The sequence below is a fragment of the Vulpes lagopus genome, chromosome 4, assembly GCF_018345385.1.
Source record: "Vulpes lagopus strain Blue_001 chromosome 4, ASM1834538v1, whole genome shotgun sequence".
Taxonomy (NCBI): domain Eukaryota; kingdom Metazoa; phylum Chordata; class Mammalia; order Carnivora; family Canidae; genus Vulpes; species Vulpes lagopus.
The window spans coordinates 89,992,134-90,011,655 of NC_054827.1; the positions used below are offsets into that span (position 1 = coordinate 89,992,134).

Genomic DNA, 19,522 nt, shown 5'->3' on the forward strand with positions numbered 1-19,522 from the left:
GTGTTAAACATCCCTGTGAATACAACTTTTTGATTCATATTCCTTAGGATCTTTTCCTAGCAATGTAACTGTCAGGATAATGGGTAAAAGACCAGCATGCACATTACTGAGATCATCCTCCAGAAAGGGTGCATTCTTCATGCTCCCGTCGGCCATGGAGGAGATGTCTGCTGTGCCAAATTTATGCCTATGTCAGATCTCTCAATGCTACCAATCTGATTTCTCAAAATAACTGTATTTTGTGTTAATTTACATTTACTTCTGAATGACTTTCAACATTTTTTTGTGTGTGTTTGTCATAGTATACACCAATTCAATCTTTGTGAATTGGCTGTTTATGCCTTTGGCCTCCCCTCTTCCTTTTTTTGGTGGAACAGTGCTGTTTCTCATTTTTAAAATCCAATCTTCTTCTACATTTCCTTAGAACTTCAATTGTTTAAGTTACTTTTTACATTTAACTTTTTATGTTGGAGATTTATTCTGATATGTGCAGTGAGGTCATGTTTTCTTTTTCAAATGGTTAAACACTTAGAAGGATTTCATTCCTTCTTCCATCTTTTTGAAATACAAGCGTTCTCATATATTCAATGCTTGGCTCTGCTTCCAATACTTTTTATTCTGCTCCATTGTTTGGGTTAATCTTGTACCAGTACACATGGTTTTCATGACTGTAACCTTATATATTACTGTTTAGTATCATTAGAATATGAAACAGCATATTATATTTACAAAAATTAAAGTCATGGTGTTAATGTTCTTTGTTTCTTAGAAATGCAGATTCATAGCTAATTCTATATCTGAAACTATTATATATCTTTTAAAAATTTTAGTGCAGTTAAAAAATTATTCAAAGTGCTTCAAAAATCAGACAACCAGAGTAACCACTTGTTTTCAATGTGTAATTTATACAGAGTGTGGCCTGCACTTCCTAACTACACAGATTCTTTATGGAAATGAAAAGCAATAGTTAAAGGGGAAGGCAGCCATGGGAATTGGTACAGGGAGGCCAGTGGGACTGGGGATAGGTCTGAGTTACAGACTCTGTGCCCTGTTCACCTTTCCTAAACAGCCTTCCTCACAGCTTTGACTCAGAATTAATACATTCATACCTGGAGTCCTCAGACTTACCATGGCGTTCTGTTTCTGCAGGTTGAAAAGTTCGTTCTGGTACATCACAGCAGCAAAGGGATACACAGCAGGCAGCTGGGCCTCTGGTCTCTTCAGTGCAAGCAGTGTGTTCTCGGGGTCCCCTTCCTGAACGGCAGCATTAATGTGGTCCACTGCAGCCAGCCCTGAGTGGGGTGGAGGAGGTATCACATTCTGTCAGAATGGCTGCTTTTTCCCCTGCTGCCTGCCCAACCAGTCCATCTTGCCAGGGATTAGAATCAAAGTAGTGCCTTTCCATGAACTCTGAAAAGCTGCAGGTGGTGGACAGGCAAAGACTTGAAGATGATAGCTCAGTAACTGGAAGTCAGTCCAGTCCTTGGAGAAAGTCCCTAAAAGGACCTCAGCGCCGACAGAGCTGGAGTTATGAGATCACTCCTGTCTAGCATGACTTCCCTACAGAACCCTGCCCTTCAGGATCAGCTCTGGTCTCACCTCTTCCCTGAGGACTTCACACCTCTCGGATCCCCACAGCATTGAGAGCTGGGCCATAGAGATCCCATAGGCATTGTTCTTGAATACTCCTTGTGTATTAATTAGTACTGCCTTTGCAAGGAGACTGGAGCTACGTGAACACCCCAAGCCAGCCTTGCCCTACTGCGGTATTCTCCCCTCAAAGCCACACCACAGGACAGCCACAGTTAGCACCAGGACGCAGTGCTGCTTCATACTGATTGGTTTGTTCTTGGAACATTCTCCCTCAACTCTTGCATTCTGTGAAGCGTGATTTCAAGAAAAAAATCACTTCAGGTGTGTTTTTAAAAAAATATTATAACCCAAATTCATATTATTAAATAAATCTGTGCCAGTATCACTTCACCTTAAAAAAACAAAACCCCGATCACACAAATGTATTGGCTTACATTATCTGACTCAGCCACAGGCTCTGTGAGATCTCTACCAGTTGCAATGTTCAGATTATGAAGACCTGAATTTTAGTGACCAAACTGAGAGTGCCTGAAACAACAGATTCATCATAGTTTTCAGAAAACAGCAAGAGAACTGCTGACCAACTGGGAGAATGAGTGATGCACTCTGCCACCAGGCAGTAGCAAACTGGACAGAAACAGCAGCATTTTGCCCTATAAAGAAGGTTTCAGGGACGCCAGGGTGGCTCAGTTGGTTAAGCATCCAACTCTTTCAGCTGAAAGCTGAACTTTAAGCTCAGGTCATGGTCTTGGGGTCGTGGGATAGAGCTCTGTGTCAGGCTCTGCATATGGGGTGTAGGCCTACTTGGGATTCTCTCTCTCCCTCTCTCTCTGCCTCTACCCCTCTTTGTGCTCTCTCTCTAAATAGAAAAAATTGATAGAATTGATATGTCGAACAAAAAAATCCCAGAAAGGAAGGTGAATGGGCATTTTTGACTCTGCTATTCTCTCAAAGTCACCCGTGGCCTCTGAGCTGTGTTTGTCATTATTTTGGATAGCATTTTGCCTCCCCTTTGACAACTCCAATATGTGAGTTCGCACCACTGGATGGTAAAAGCCTACCACAAATCATATCCTTAAGATGTTCTTTATGAACCATTTCTTCTAAAATAAATAAATAAATAAAATGACATTATCCACTCTTTTATACGCTGCATCTAACAAAATTTCTGGCCCTGGTTTTAACAGAACATGTCTTGTAATGAATGGAACACACGTGCAAAGTAAAATGATTGCAGTTCTCACAAAGCTGAAGCCTCCACCGACAGACCTGGTGACATTACCATCAAAGCTGTCACTTATGTCGCTTTTTGGCTATTATGAATGTAGACATCTTAACATTTTATTATAATAACCGACAGGGTTAAGAAAAGGCTTGTCAAGTAGCTATACTCATATATTTTAAAGCATACAGTTGTCTTATTGTCATGTCACTTATTAAAATATACTTTAGGGTTTTTTCAAGACTATTCTTAGCTCTGCCCAACTATACATTTTCAGATGAGGAGAGATAAATAACTTCAGAATCATCACGTTTACACATTTCAAGCCATCAAACATTGCAGTGCCCCTTATAATTTAAGCTGGTTATGCATTAGTGAAAATCATCTCATGCCTTTTATTTAAAAATGTATAACCAATGTGGCATTAAATTTGTGGTCAGGGAATTACGTCAATGAACATTAAAGCATTTATAGAAGGCATTTTATTTAAAATTAAAAAGTCTATTTTAGTGGTTATAAACTTTTCAAAAATAAAGGATGGCAAAAAGCTACGGAATCATTTCTTCACTAAGTTTATGGACCTCAGCTGTCTGCCTGGCAATATTAATTTCTTCCTGCAATTTGACTCTGTCAGCTTTCAAATACAGCAGAAAGAGAAACTTAAAATTGTGTTTCATGTATCATCACCAATATACTCAAAATTAAATAAGAATAAAAGATGAGGAACATGCATTCCACAATGTTAAGGTGTTCCCTTAAAAAAAAATTTACCCAGGAGCTCTCAGCAGCTTTGTGTGTGAGGGAAATTCTCAAACCCAATCAGTTGTTAACTCCTAGATATTTATATCAATTTTCTCTGGGCCTCCTTGATTACTGTTTGAACTCTTTGGATACGTCACTACCAGTGACTTGGGAGCAAACTTCTGGGAAAAACCTATAGTTTCTTTGAAGGTGTTAAGAACATTTCAAGATTGTCTAGGAGGTTAAGTCAAAGACAGAGTTTATGAGTGTTGTAATCAGTGAATACTCCTAAGTTTAAATTTGGCAGATGGTTCACATGCTTTATTAAATGGGCTAAATGGTCTTTTGTGTATCCATTTTGTGTGTGTGTGTATAGGTGCTCTTTAGGTTGCCCAAGGGGAAATAAATGTCAGGAGAATTCCTTACTGCCTCAAGTAAAACCAAATTTTGTTAGAGAGAGGAGAAAAGACTAATAATGAGATTAATCTCTCTGAACTTATAGATGCTTTAATTACCTGAGTTTTCTATTTATAGTCACACAACTGAAATGGGTACAAAAAGGAACCAAACTCTGCCACTCCATAGAGGTTCAGGGACATGGATTCAGACCTGCCACCATGCAGTTTCACTGGCCTATCCAGTCTCATTCACTTGCCAAAAAATGATACAAGCTGTAAGAAAAACAATTCTACAAACTGCAGACTAATGACTGGGAAGTAGTAAAGAATAAAGGCATCAATAATACCTTTCAAATTCCAGTCTAACACTGTCACATAATCATGGGCAAGAAATGACAATCTTGAAGTCATAATCTTTTACTAAATAGCCCTCAATATTAGTGCAAATAAACGATAGGTTCAAAACATGACATACACTGAAACCTATGATAAGACAGGAAGGTATAGCTGACCTAGCTTCGAGATACCTTGAGATACTTTGCATGGACAGCGGGGCATGGTCACCCAAAACTTCCATGGGAAACTGCCAGATTATGTACCCTAGTTAAGAGCAACAGTGACGCTGAGTGCAATTCTCATCACAGGAGGCAGTTTTACAAGAATACAAATTGAGAATTTTGCTGATATTGTGACATGGAGAATTTGTATCTTCCAGCAGAATCCATTTCCTTCATACAATCCATTACTTACTGTTGACTTTATTGATGTTGCCTTGGATTTCTGCTTGTGTCAGCAGTTCTTCATATGCATCTCTTTCTTCTTCTGAAATGCAGTTATTCTACAAAACAAAGCCTCCACTGATTCCTGAGGTTAAATAAAATGTCCCCAAAGCTCCCTATTCAAAAGTAAAATGCAAAGAGTGATAAAAACCATTTACTTATTTTCATTTGAATTCAATATAAGTAATAAGAGTGCTTGCTCTGTGCAGGGCACTAGGGCTAGACATGCCTGGCAAGGATTACAATGAGGAACAACAGGCCTAGTGATTCTCTGAAAGGGCCGAATTGTCTAACATGGCAAACATGTTGCACCACTTGACCATACTGCCATTTTTTTGTAGCTCAAAGTCAGTGGGATATTGGCAATTTCATTTGATTCAGTTTAGTAACAGTGACTCCATAAATAACAAATATACATAGAACAAAATAGATTCTATAGGTGAAGGACATACTCAGTCGGAAATAACATTTGCAAAACAGAAAACAATTCAGGAAGGCCTGGAGGAACAGAGCCATGTTAAAGGCAGAGTGGGGAGCAGGATGCAGACCACAGGACTTGCTCACAAAGGTGAGACAGCTGGGCATGTTGGGCTACAGCATCGGGTGTCCAGGGTGAGCCAGAAAGATGGAGAACTTGGTTGGGCATCCTGGAGGCTTTTTAAAAAGCCAAGCAAAATACTGTACTTAACTCAGTAGGCAGTAGGGAATCCAGGGAGGTTCCTGGAGGCTGACATCAGATCTGTAATTGAAGACTGATTTTGCAACCTCTAGCTCGGAGAGGGGTTGGTTTGCAGAATTGCAGGAAGCAGGGCCGCCCATGAGGAAAGTGTGCAAGAACCCTGAGGCATGGTCATGGGGGCAGGGCTGAGGCAAAAGTGTAAGACTAGAAGGTGTGGGACAGATGTAAGGCTGGCAAGAAGAGGCAATAGAATGCAGGGACAGGATACAGGGGTGGAGGCATGGAAAGAAACACTGCTGAGGGAACTGAGCAAGGAGCACATGTTTGAGGAGGGCAGGGTAGGACAAGCACTCTTCCTACACGGTGACAAGGTCCACGGGACAGAGAGATGAAGTCGCCTGGAGGAACATTTGAGGGGCTTGGTATCAAGCTGACAACTGATTTCTTCAGCAAGTGGATGAGCTTGTCTGAGGAAGGAGAGAGAGGTGATTCGAGGTCAGATCTAGAGAATCTCCATACGCAGAGGTAGGAGGAGAAGAGACATGGAGAGACACACAGGCGAACCAGAGGAGACTGGTAGCACCAAAGCAGATGGGAGCCAGGCCAGCAGCCACCTGGAGGCACCTGGAGGCAGATGGGCGGGGCGAGCGCGCCACCTGTTGTCAGGAAACCCAAGTGGAGAAAAGGCAGTAAGATAAAGTGGAAAGTTCTGGTAACAGAGCCAAAGGGGACATGAAAGGCAGCCAGACGTGGAAGCTCCGCACGGGACGTCCTCAGTGAGGCTAGAGAGTAAGGCAGAAGCCCTGGGTCAACATCCAGCTGCCTTGCCGAGGAGGGGAGGCAAAATTCAAGAGTAAATTAAAAAACATTATCTCTTCACTTCATCACATGGAACTGTGAACCTCTATTCATAAACCTACAGGTAATTCGGCTAATACAGGATCTGCAGCTGATCCTGAGCAAGGGAAGATCTACTTCCACACTTCCCAGGTGAATCATCAGTTTACGACCTGACCTTGAATCCTTGTAACCTCTGAGAATCAACATAAAGGGAAATCTCATTTCTTTATGGAGTGCATGGTCCGCTTTTACCCTCACATTTCATGCAAGCCAACTGCCTAGGGCTACAGAGACCACCAGACCACCGTCGGTTAACATCAAGGCTTTTTCATACTAGCCATTCATACCCATACTGAGAAATCTAATTGAATACCTTTAGTCTTGCATTTTCCTCCTTTCTTTTCTTGGCTTCCCAAAGTTCCTTCTGATATTCCTGTGCAAGGCTGTCATCTACTAAAGTTAAAACTGCATTTGGGTTTCTTAGCGTTTTAATGGTTTGTTCTGCTATTCCTTTTTCAATAGCTTCATTAATAGCTATAACTGCAGCATGCACTGGAGAGATACAAAGAGAAAGATTTTTATGAGCCAAAGACAACATGGACAGTTGGATGGACATGGCACAAATGTAAGCAGTTTTACTTTCTTCCTCAGCTTCCAGTTAAAAAGGCCAAAAAAGACATCCTAGACACTTCACAGAGCACCCCTCTGACAACCTCTCCACCTGCACATCTAGCTTGGGTCCTGTCTCAGCATTCACCATCACGTAATCCCTATTGATTTATTCCGTGCCCACTGAATGGCTAAAATGAGCCAACCACCGGGGGGCCAAAGGGTGAAGTGGACTCTGTTAAACTACCAGTTTGTATCCAAATGATACTGGCAATTTAACATACAAGACGAAAAGACAATACAGCAATGTACTCTACCGCTAAAATGTGCTGACATAGAAGGCAAAGAAATATTTTGAATAATAAAAATATTTCTAAACACTCTTAATCCACATTGCAGAACTAGGTGTTTAAAGTCAAAATCAATTACATGGTTATATTCTGATATGCTCAACTTAAACATCTACAACACATATAATAACTTCAAAAGGGGATGAAAGCATCTTCCAAATATTCTCTTTCTTTTAACCAAAATCAATAAATAAAGTATGGGTAAGTCTCGTGTCAATAGTAAGTTCTGATTTTAAACAGACTCACAAGCAGCTTCATCCACTGACAGTTCATTTGCAAGAATACCACCTATTTTGCTGAAAGATGGCATTTGTATTCCATATTTCTCAAGTTCTTTTCTCATATTACTAATTTCCTCCTCTGAAAAAGAACAACAAACAATATCAAAGAAAAATACAGAGATGGAGGCAGGAATGAATATATTCATATCAAGAAATGTCTTCATCCTACATTCTCTCTCCCAGAAATGCAAGGCTTACTTTTCTGAATAAAGAACATTAAAGGGGGTATCTGGGTGGCTCAGTAAGGTTAAGCAACTGACTCTTGATCTTGGCTCAGGTTGTACTCCTGGGGTCATAAGAGCCCCGTGTCTGGGGATCCATGCTCAGCATGGACTCTGCTTGAGTTTGTCTTTCTCTCTCCTAAGATTCTCCTTCTCTCTCCCTTCACCCCTCCCCCACTGCATGTGCACTTTCTAAAAAAACACAACCAAACAAAAAGATTAAAAATGCTACACTATTATTTAAAAAAAAAGGGGGGGGAGTGTCTTCATCAAGAAGGTGGGGCATTTCTAAACAAGAACCTTATGAAGAAGTCAGTCTGTTTCCCATTTCACAAATGTGGGGAAAAGGAAAACTGGTTGAATACAAACAAGATAATAAAGTTTTCTCCTCTGATCAATATAGAGGAAAAAAGGGAATCGATGATATAAAAAAGGAAAACAATGACAATGTGAAAATCATCAATAGTAGTACCTGTGAAGTCTACTTTGCCCAACAAATCCTGGATCTGAGGTGCTATTCCGAGTTTGAACAGGTATAAACTGAAAGACAGAACATAAAATGATCAGATCAGAAACTTTATCATCATAAATCTTAGTGTTAAAAATTTCTTAAATCTTAAGGGCTTTTTTTAGTTGGGAAAGACCTAAGAGATTATCTCATTTAATCCATTCATTTTATAGATGTGGAAACTGAGTTCTAAGGTAACACAGTCCCTGGAGGATGGGAACTAAAACTGTAGTCTAAGTCCCAAAGACTGGTCTTGTAGAGTATGTGGCGTTTCCACAGGGTCAATTAACTCTCTACTACCCATTTTTAGGGAGAATAAGAGACACAATACAAAATAGCCAGTAATAAATCCAAGGAACATTTCTTTGAATACTCCATATATGATTCTTTTTTTGTTGAAAGTACAGTTCATATTATATTTTCCTTTTTGATATTCCTTTAAGTACCACACATTCCTTGAGGATGTATTTGTTCTACATTTTCTGAAACAGAGTGGCAAGACTACCAGCCCACAGGGTGATGTTACTAATAAACCATGATGTGAGCATGCTACTAAGTGGAAGATGGAGAATAAATTGTGTGTGTGTGTGTGTGTGTCTGTGTAAAGCCCCTTAAGAAGTAACGATGGTACCCACTAACCTACCAATAACTTGACAAAAGGATCTGAGGACTGGCATCTAAATTTTACCAACTGTGCAAATATCTGATTATATGGCTTTTCCCATTTAATCACTGAGCCACAGTTTCTTTCCATATTGATCCTAATCTTCTCAAACCTAAAGACTAATCCTATAGAACAATTTAAAAAAATCTGTATTCACTTATTATCCATTTTGATAGGTTTGTAATTTGTGAGATTGTAATGGGAAATTAGCCAATTCTACAATAACTTATACAATGAACTAAGAATGATTTCATTGGCTTGAAATATTTCAAGATCATCACTTCAGATGTTGATGTGAGATACATCTGAGGAGATTATAAAATGCATACAATTTCATTAAAGGAGTTCAAGATCAAGCCTCTTTAAATGGTATTTAACTTTTAAAATGTATGATTATTCAATTCAAGGAGCATACATTTAAAGTAACCTTCATTGATCATTTCTGTAAAACACAAACATTTAGAAAAGCAGCACATGGTCAAAGTTAAACATTAATGATTCACAGCTAAAGTAAAAAGTACATAGAAGAGCATCATCCAAAGTTAAACACTAAGTATTTTGATATAAACCCTTTCAATTTTTTTTCTGGAAATACTTATTCCAAAAACTCACACAGGATCCTTAAATATTAATATACTGTATTTTACCTAACCAATTGCATTTAGATGGTCACTAATTATTCCCCATTGCAAATGATGCTGCAGCAAATCTACCTATATACAGATACATTTGTATATACATCTTATTCATTACAATAAATCTCTAAAAACAAAACTGCCAGGTTGAAAGGATATACACACAGTCAAAGATTTTAGTATATAGGGTCAAATTGCGTTCTAAAAGAGATTACACTCATTCGTTGTTAGTTAAGGGTTAGCAAAAACCCTGTTCCCTTCTGTGAAAGAATTTGACTCATTTAACATTCTGTTCCCCTAGGAACCCATAAAGGTCCAATGATAACCACATTAGTAAGCATCTTTGCTGAGGAGAAAAATAACCCCCATTGATAAATGATTTGAAGGAACAATAAATACCTGATATGAACACCTAAGTGTGTGATGGCCAAGTTTGGTGACTCTTCTAACTCCCACAGTCCTTGCAGGAAACTGGGCAGCCCACTGGGAAGGTGTTACAATAGACACTGGCTCCTAGGGCTGAGGCTCTCTGCCAGGGAGGCTCTCGTACCCAAGAGGAGTCTCACTTCTTAGCACCTCAGCGGCCAACTGGGGTACCAAAGAAAACAGCTTCTAGGGACGCCCAGGTGGCTCAGCGGTTGAGCATCTGCCTTTGGCTCAGGGCATGATCCTGGAGTCCTGGGATCGAGTCCCACATTAGGCTCCCTGCATGGAGCCTGCTTCTCCCTCTGCCTGGGTCTCTGCCTCTCTCTCTCTGTCTCTCATGAATAAATAAATACAATCTTTAATCAAAACAAAACAAAACAAACAACAGCTTCCAGATGGCTACATGGATGACTATGTGCAGTGTCATGAAGTCTCTCACTGAAGAGCTAGTGCTTGATGCTGTGCTGTCAGCTGACTGGGTTCTCTCCTCTTCTGGGCAACTAGTGCGAGACATGTTTGAGAGCAGTTAGGAGATACCAAATGCTTAGATGAACCCAAGAACCTGCTGAAGCTTGTGACTTTTTTTTTTTAATAAATTTATTTTTTATTGGTGTTCAATTTGCCAACATATAGAATAACACCCAGTGTGGGGATCCCTGGGTGGCGCAGCGGTTTGGCGCCTGCCTTTGGCCCAGGGCGCGATCCTGGAGATCCGGGATCGAATCCCACGTCGGGCTTCCGGTGCATGGAGCCTGCTTCTCCCTCTGCCTGTGTCTCTGCCTCTCTCTCTCTCTCTCTCTCTCTGTGACTATCATAAATAAATAAAAATTAAAAAAAAAATTAAAAAAAAAACAACACCCAGTGTGAAGCACGTGACCTTAATCTACTGCCACCACATAGGGACACCATTTTCTTTGTCTGCTTACCACAGAATTGATAGTCAATGAAAATCTTGCAAATCTTTTTTTTTTGTTTTAAATATTATATATTTGTTCACAAGAGACACACAGAGAGAGGCAGAGACACAGGCAGAGGGAGAAGCAGGCTCCCTGCGGAGAGCCTGATGTGGGACTCAATCCCAGGACCCCGGGATCATGACCTGAGCTGAAGGCAGATGCTCAAATATTGAGCCACCCAGGCGTCCTGAAAATTTTGCAGATCTGATAGCCAAAAAATGTTATTTAATTCTGTGTTGCCTTTTGTTAGTTGTGAGGGTAGACATTTTTCAAACAAATTGTTCCACGTCCCCTTCCTGCAGGAAATGCCTATTAATGACTCTTTTAATTTTAAATATTTGTTGAGGAGGAGGAGTTTATCTTTCTTTGGTTTCCTCCCTTTCCCTCAAAACTAAAACCAAAGAGCAAAGAACAAATGACATTTTAAACATACGGTAGTTGTAATTTTAGTACTAAGTTCCAATATTATTTTTGCGTCTTGCCCACAGGTGGAAAACATATTAGAGTCTGAACATTCTTCAATATAAAATAGGCATTATGTATTCATAATTCAAAGCTAGAAAGACAGGATACGTTCCTTAGTTTAAATTCTAGGTCTTTAGAGATTATCAGGGATATAGAACTATTTACACAGCCTCTATAGATTTTATTACCAAAGGTTCATGCCAAACAAGTCATTAGAATTAAAACTAGCAGGCTGACATTTTCAAAACTGTAATATTTTATGAACCACTTCTCAACTCATTATTACATGGAAAAAATATTCCTGTTAAAAGAGAGCCCACATCATGTGGAACAAATGAAATGTCAACCTCTTCAACTGTTCCTTTGTACTAACAGGTACTATAAAATTAAACAGAATTAAGTGGATAGGTATGGCAAAGCCCCAAAAGAATTCCAGGAAAATAAAAGCCACACATTAAGAAATGACAAAAAAAAATCATTCTATCTTTCTTAATTTCTTTCATAGCACTTGATTTGCATTTTTTCTTTTTATAACTAAATTTAAAAATATACATGAATTAATCTACAAAGAAATATAAAATTAATTTAGTGGGAGAAACTTTGAAAATGTGACAATAAAATTTAAATAGGAAGCACCCATAAAATGTCTTCTAACAACCAGTTTTATATCTATAATTAAGTGTTTAATGTTGTAGGGTTTTTTAAAAAAGTATTTTATTTATTTGAGGGAGAGAGCAACTATGAGCAAGGGGTGCAGGGGGGCAGAGAGGGAGAGGGAGAAAGAAAAGCAGACTCCCTATGAACAGGGAGCTGGACGTGGGGCTCCATCACAGGACCCTGAGATCATGACCTGAGCCAAAGGCAGATGGTTAACCGACTGAGCCACCCAGGCGTCCCAGTTTTGTTTTTTTAAAAGATTTTATTTTTAAGTAGTATCTATGCCTAATGTGGAGCTCGAATTCATAAGCCCAAGATCAAGAGTCACGCAAACTACTGACAGAGCCAGCCAGGTGCCCAAGTTAAATGTTGTGGGTTTTTCCCCCCCAGTGTTGCCTTTTAATGTGTAGTACTTATATTAATATTCTGCTATAGTTTTAATATACTTCAAACCTGACATTCTTTATCAAAGCCAAAACTAATGATTATCTGTGATCCTTGAAATATTCATACATTTACTTCCCCACATATGTAATGTTGAGATCATCTAGAATTTTAGATCCATGCTTTTATTTTCATGTTACACAGTAAAAATTTAGGTAACTATAAATCTTATTAGTTTCTTTTCTAATATCATCTCTATCCAATTTTCTTCTTTCTTAATTTTATCTTTGTTTTTGTTGTCAGCGTGTTCACGAAGTACCTATTATTAGGTAGATAAGTTGAATAAATTACCAATAGCACATATATTTTTTTAAGATTTTATTTACTTATTCATGAGAGACACAGGCAGAAGGAGCAGCAGGCTCCATGTGGGGAGCCTGACGCGGGAGTCCCAGGACCCTGGGATCACACCCTGGGCCGAAGGCGGCGCTAAACCGCTGGCCACCCGGGCTGCCCCCAATAGCACATATTTTAATATTTTCATTCATTCCTTGGCTGTCACTTCTTGTTTAATCTAATGCCACTTTCAGAGCTCTGGTTTCCCTCAAGTGTCTGGTATTTCCTGATTTGGGGCTCATCTTGGGGCTCGAGACTTGCTTATTGTCATTGTTGGCCACAAGTTCCCAGGGCATGAGCCAGTTCTAGGAAGCCTATGTGGAAACCCGGGGCTGACACCACGAAGGGGCCCCCTATCTTGCCTTCTAATATCAGGGCTTCCGGGTTTTCTTGGGGTCATTCATCGGGTACTGGCCTGTCACCCTGCCCTCATCACCTGCACGTGGCCGCTATACAGAACAATCAGAAGACTCGGTCCACACCCAATAACGCTGGCTGTAGGACTCAAGGCCCAGGGCAGCTCCTGGCTCTGCTGCATCCAGTGATTTTTGGGCTGTGGCCTTGGGTCTTGTTTCTTGGTCAATCCTATCTCATCTGTGTGGTCATTGGATGGCATCCTTTCTTACTGCAATTTTTTAAAAAATTACTACTTTACTAATTTCATGTCAATTTTGGAAAGGTACTATGAGAGCTGTGCTCAGTCGGTAACCTTGACACAATTGTTTTCACATTATTTCCTCTGTTTATTCATTCATCTAATTACTATGCATGGAAAATCTACTACATAAAAAGTATTTTTCTCTACCACGCTGTTCCTAAAATAAAAGTGTTCAGGCTTTCACAAAATACAGGTCTGTTGGTTATAGGAACTATAACTAATATACTAAACAAAAATGCTAATTTTCCCCCGTGGTACTGAAGAAATGAGATGACTAGTTCCAATTATATTTTCTAGTTCTCCATTGTATGCTGTAATATAAATCCTACAATAAACCAACATCCCGGTTAAACTAAAAGTTACCACAAGGTGGTGCTGAGAAGTTATCTTTTAGATTGAACAATCTTCATGTTTAAAGTGAGTCTAAATAAGAGACTTTCTGAAATTAGTATGGATCAGTTAGAAATCTCATTTGCATATACATACTTTCACCAAAAATTTTTAAATATTAATACATATTTTTTATTTGGCTTCAATTATCAACATTTATGGGCTCCCATGTTGGACCTTACTTAAATTATCAGCTTTTAAAAAAACACCACTTTTCACAGCGTGGGAGTTTTATAACAAATTTATGTGTGGGAGGCACTTCCAAGCAGATTACTCAAAAGGGCAGTTTACTATGCACTTATCTATTATTCCTGTGCTGAAAAGAATCAGCAATAGCAGCCCACTCCCTCCCAAGCATTTTAATTGAAATGAAGCCATTCACTACCTGAAGCATATAGGAAATCCAAGGTCTTGTTCTTAAAAAAGAGCCTGTCTGGTATAAAAAAACACCAATTTAATTTCTTGGAGCTCTTCAACACAACTTTTTAAGCACCTTTCATGCTTAAGAGCCGATACAAAGGGCTAAGAAGATTCTAAAGGAAGCCAAGTAAATTAAGGCCATCATCCCTTAGCTTCCCCCAAATAAGAACCAGGGAATCTCTTATCACACCACAGGGACAACACATTTGTGTTACTTAGAGAGGCCAGTTACTGTCCTGAGGGTAGCTAAAGCCTCACTGGCCCACGTGCTCCCATTTGTACAAGTATCAGTTCAAGTACAGGAAGCAATAAAGTAAAAAACAAAAAAACAAACCTCTCAGGGCTTTTCCTACTACTTTCAATAAACACATTAAAATGTCCTATAGTCAGGCATCCCAGGTGGCTCAACAGTTTAGCGCTACCTTTGGCCCAGGGCATGATCCTGGAGACCTGGGACCCTGCGTCGGGCTCCCTGCATGGATCCTGCTTTTCCCTCTGCCTGTGTCTCTGCCTTTCTCTGCATCTCTCTGTATCTCTCATGGATAAATAAATAAAATCTTAAAAAAAAAATAAAATAAAAAAATAAAAGGTCTTATAGTAATGAAATGCAAATTCATAAGGTAGAAGTTGAATTTATTAAAGCTTTTTTGGAGCACGTCATGAGCAGTTCACTTTATGGTGTAGCAAGTGAGATGAATGTTTATCAATCAAGGCCGCAGGCCTAGCCAGAAAGACAATGGAACCAGAATCATAAGACCCAGATACTGGCTGCAAGACTGGCCCCATCTAGAATGTGAGTGACTCTGAGCAAGTCACATAATCCACGGCTTTCAGTCTCCTCATCTGTGAAATGAAGACCTGGACAAAAGTAACTTCTCAATGTCTTTCCAGTTCTGAGGTTCTGTGATTTCTCATTTTAAAATTTCCTAAAATTAACAGTTTAGAGGTCTGAGCTCAAGTTCAAGTTGGATGCTGTCTTTAGAATTTTCTTAGTAGTATGGAAACACGTGACTCCTTCCTGAGGCCAACGGCTAAGCCAGTAACAGTCTAGGATCTGGGGTCACACAACCTGGTTTTGAATCCCAGCTCTTCCATATATCAGTTGTGTGACCTTATTAGCCTCTCTGTACTTCAACTTCCTTCATTACAAAATGGGATTATTAACAGTATGTACCACATAGGTACACGATGAGGATTAAATGAGATTGTTTCTGTGAAGTACTTTGAATGGTGCCAGGCATATATTTTTTTGTTTTTATTATTACTATGATCTTTGTTAAATAAGTATGTCCTTTATTAATAACCAATTAATAATAATTAACTTATTAAGAACTTATCACAGCAGTTTCCCCATTCTCAACACTAAGAATCTTTTACTATTTTCCCTCACTGGTTCTGTGTTTCAAATGGTTTTATCTAGAGAGCTAAATTATTTTTCCATCTTAATCATATACATCACTGCCAGTATCATGTCAAAATCTAGTCTTCTTCACCTAATATTCAATCGAAAATTAAAAAAAATCTTGAGGCAGCCTTACTGTAGAGAAATGAGTTCAGTTAACCCAGCTAAAAATTAAAAAATATCAACTCCAGAGGCTTAATTTGGCATCACTGGTGTATATGTACTGTGTTAGTGTCAAGGCATGGTTCGTGGTCTCAAAGAGCTTAGGATTTAGTAGAACAAAAAGATACAGTTCTGATAGTATTTCAGGATAAGAAGAGGAGGAGAGACTATGGTCTAGAGTGTGGGGAGAATTTTGAACAAGGAGTGATTTAAAGCTACATAAGATGTAACTCCTCATTCCTCATCTTAATCCCAAACATTGCCATCTCTACCCTCTTGAGAAGACAAAATTAGAATCTGCCCTTTGGGTTAAGAAGCCATTTGTACGAAGTTTATTTATAAATGCAATATGTTCTCTGTCAGATACTCCATGAGTTTGGCATAAGCCATCAACTGGTTTTTTGAAAGGTCCTTAGAGCATAGAGTGTAAGACAAGAAGAGTTCTGCATTAAAGCCTGAGGGCCAGAGACACAATCTACCTGGTTAGCAAGGCAGCCACCTGACTGCTGATGAGCTCCTCCTGTATAGAGGAGCCCTTCTTCACTCAATGGTCAGTGCGCTTGGAACTACAACTGGTTAACCACAAGTGGGGCCACCAGAGCCACAATAACAAACACAAGTCCCAAATGTGTGCTATTTTGGCATCGTCACTGCATTTGAACACCTGACTGCTGGGGCAGTTGTGACATCATCTGCAGCAGGAGCATAACCATGACACAGAGGGAGGCAGGCTCATTTGCAGCTTGCTGTGGTCGGTGCCTTAATGGTCTAAGAAACTCTGTACAGTAAGAAAAGCAGAATCCAGAACCCTCATCCATCACACTAGAAAAATCATTATGAACCTATGATTTGCAAAGGATTCCTTGGAGGGTAGTTGATTTCATGTCTTAAAGCAGAAATAATTATGGTAGGACTGGAACATCCTATTGTGACCACAAAGCAAGGATATTTCAAATAATGTCAGGTACAGTGCTACAAGGACAAAGGAGCTGACCCAGAAGAGCAACCACTGACCAAAGCAAGTCAATCTGATCCATCAGAATAGAAGATACTAACCCTAGTTAAGTCTGTGAAAGGCCAGGAGTTCATAGCAATCATCAAAAGAGAATGGTACAAAGTGTACAGAAAAGAAATTATAATACAAACTGATAAAGTAAGGCATGTGTAATTATTTGTATTGATTTTAGCAAGGTGGGAAGTGTTATTAAAATACAGGTGCTTTGTTTTTTCTATATATATACCTATGGAATATAGATTTTTTTTACACTATTTATAGTATACTTTATACCCTAAGAATAAAAACCAGGAATTCTAAGCCAGAATGTCATGGAAAATCAAGGAAGTGACCCAAGATAAGAAAGGACCAAAGAACACACAGTTTGTGACAAAAACAGCCAGGTCAAAAGGGGGTCTGGCACTGACAGTCACACAACCATCAAGCAGACATGATCTGAGATGGAGAAACATAGTCCGAGATGATAAATCAGCAAAATGAACAATTACCAAATAATTCTACCTAAGTAGAGTCAATCCTTCATCTTGTGGGTGAGAAACCTCTAGAATGCCCAACAAATTTCAAGAAAATATTCAAAAGGCATATATAAGCTTTTAATAATGTTAATAGATCATGCCAATACATCATCATGACAGGACAATGGGTTATAGAACACTGGCCAAGCGAGACAGGCTGTAAATCATTTCTGGCAGAAGGAGGGTGGGCTAGGAGTGGGGACTAGAATGAAAATAAAAACCTACCTGGAAGCCATATACTGAAAATTATAGAGGTCTGACTGATTTCACAAGTAAAGTTTATTCTGATGCCTGGTAGCCAGAGTCTGACTCACCATGGGGGGAAGAAGCCCAACTGGTACCATGCACCGCCTGACAAACCATGGGTCAGAAACCAGATCTATAACCCAGGAAGGTGTAAAGGTGTTCTTTGGTTTCTGGTACCCTTATGATCATGTCAACTCTGGCCAAGGGTCAATATATTACAGTCCTGGGATGAGTGAAAATTAGTGTGTAAATAATTAAATTAATGAAATTTGCAGTGTGGATTTTTCAGAATGGATTTAAGTGTGTTAAGTTTGTAATGATACATCTGGGTCTTTTACCTGTCTTTTAAGGTATTGGAAGTGTTCAAAATAGCAGTTCTACTAAAACTGTTAAACTAATTCAATTTTACAACCAATGTTTAAACATTTAACAGTTGTTTCATAAATTGAACAACAAACAACATGCAAAGAATGTTCTTCTCCATGTATAAATGCCCAGTTAAAAAATCCATTAGTAGGAACTTGTTAGAAAGGCTCTCCCTTCTTCAAACTGGTTTCTTTTCATTGCAGACGTTCATACAATCCAAATGAAGCCAGCAAAACCCACACCATATACACATTTTAAGTGCAAGTACATCAAAACAGTCACAATATATTGGTGTTGCGATAATAGGTACTTTAGCTAGCTTCCTTTTGATATTTTTTCTGAGTTTTCCATTTTTTCCCACAGTGAGCATTTAAATTTTTTTTTTAATAAGAAAAAGATAACAAAAATTTCTTTGAAAAAAGAATGAGGTCACCTATCAGTGAGATGAGTCCTTCTACATGAAGCAAAGCTTGAGGAATCCCTCTGGGGTTGCTGTGCTCACCTTCACGGGCGGCATTTCTCTGAGAACATCAAGCTGTAGACAAAGGAAGCAGTGAGTGGCAGGCAACAAGGCCAGGGTCAGAAATCCAAGTGAAAAGGTGAGGAGCGGGCAAGAAAAGTGGAAAGCAGATCCGAACTGGAAGTAAGAGCAAAACCCCAGAGGATTTTTTTTTTTTTTTTTAACCCCAGAGGATCTTAATGAGGTTGTTAAGCCCACATCAAGAAGACAGGGAACAGAAGGCCAGTTGGCATGGCTGGGAGCTGTCGCACACCAGGCCCACAGGCTGAGGTAGCAGGAAGGTAGAGCCTGGGTACACGGGGGATCTTCCCTCCTGGCTCCTGATCTATATTCAGAACCTTTGACCTGCCCAACTCCCTGTCCAATAATGATGATTTTCTATACAGCAATGTTGCTGTATCCCCAGCCAGGATATAATGGCCAGACACGTATGCGTTCCTTTCCAGCATCACTTCTAATTATCTAGTGAGAGCAAACCCACTGCCCTTATGAAAAGTGCTCTGCTACCCAGCTCCCCAATGTGTCTTGCCCAAAAGAGAAGAATACCAGTCTCATTTGAGTGACTATATTCTAAACCGTTGAGGGAAAAAGTTTTGATAGAAAAAACTTTAGAAAGACTTGAGACTTCTCAGCTTTATACCAGGAAGCACTAGTATAGTAAGTCTAGGACAGAGAAAAGAGAAGGCGATTCTCCCAGGAAATGCTGTTTGTTAAGTAAACAGTCAAAGATCCTACTTAAGGTCAGATCTGGTGAGGGACAGGCTCCAGAGGATCTGCTACAGAATGATTAACAGTAATGAAGACTTCCGTTGAGTACCTGCATGACTGAGAAAAACAGTCCTCGGAAATATCACACCAACATCTGCATATAAGTGGCAAGAAGAAGTTGCCTTTTCTTTATTTACCAATCTGCTGAAGCCATTGTTAAAATGATTACAAACTCATTTGCAAGCTTCACTGCAGTTCTATATAATTTCTGTGGAAAAATAGTGACATTGCTAGAATGGAACTTAGCACAAGTTTC

The 19,522-nt window shown here is 39.4% G+C and overlaps 1 protein-coding gene across 1 annotated transcript in view; it reads right to left on the reverse strand.

The window, feature by feature from the left end:
• IQGAP2 (IQ motif containing GTPase activating protein 2) overlaps positions 1-19,522 on the reverse strand; it is a 302,560-nt gene that overhangs the window by 117,769 nt on the left and 165,269 nt on the right. The window contains exons 6-10 of the mRNA XM_041752928.1: positions 8,186-8,253; positions 7,458-7,571; positions 6,626-6,804; positions 4,705-4,792; positions 1,129-1,292 (exon numbers count right to left, since the gene is read on the reverse strand). Coding sequence (XP_041608862.1) covers positions 1,129-1,292; positions 4,705-4,792; positions 6,626-6,804; positions 7,458-7,571; positions 8,186-8,253 — 613 coding nt within the window. The remainder of the gene's footprint in view (positions 1-1,128; positions 1,293-4,704; positions 4,793-6,625; positions 6,805-7,457; positions 7,572-8,185; positions 8,254-19,522) is intronic.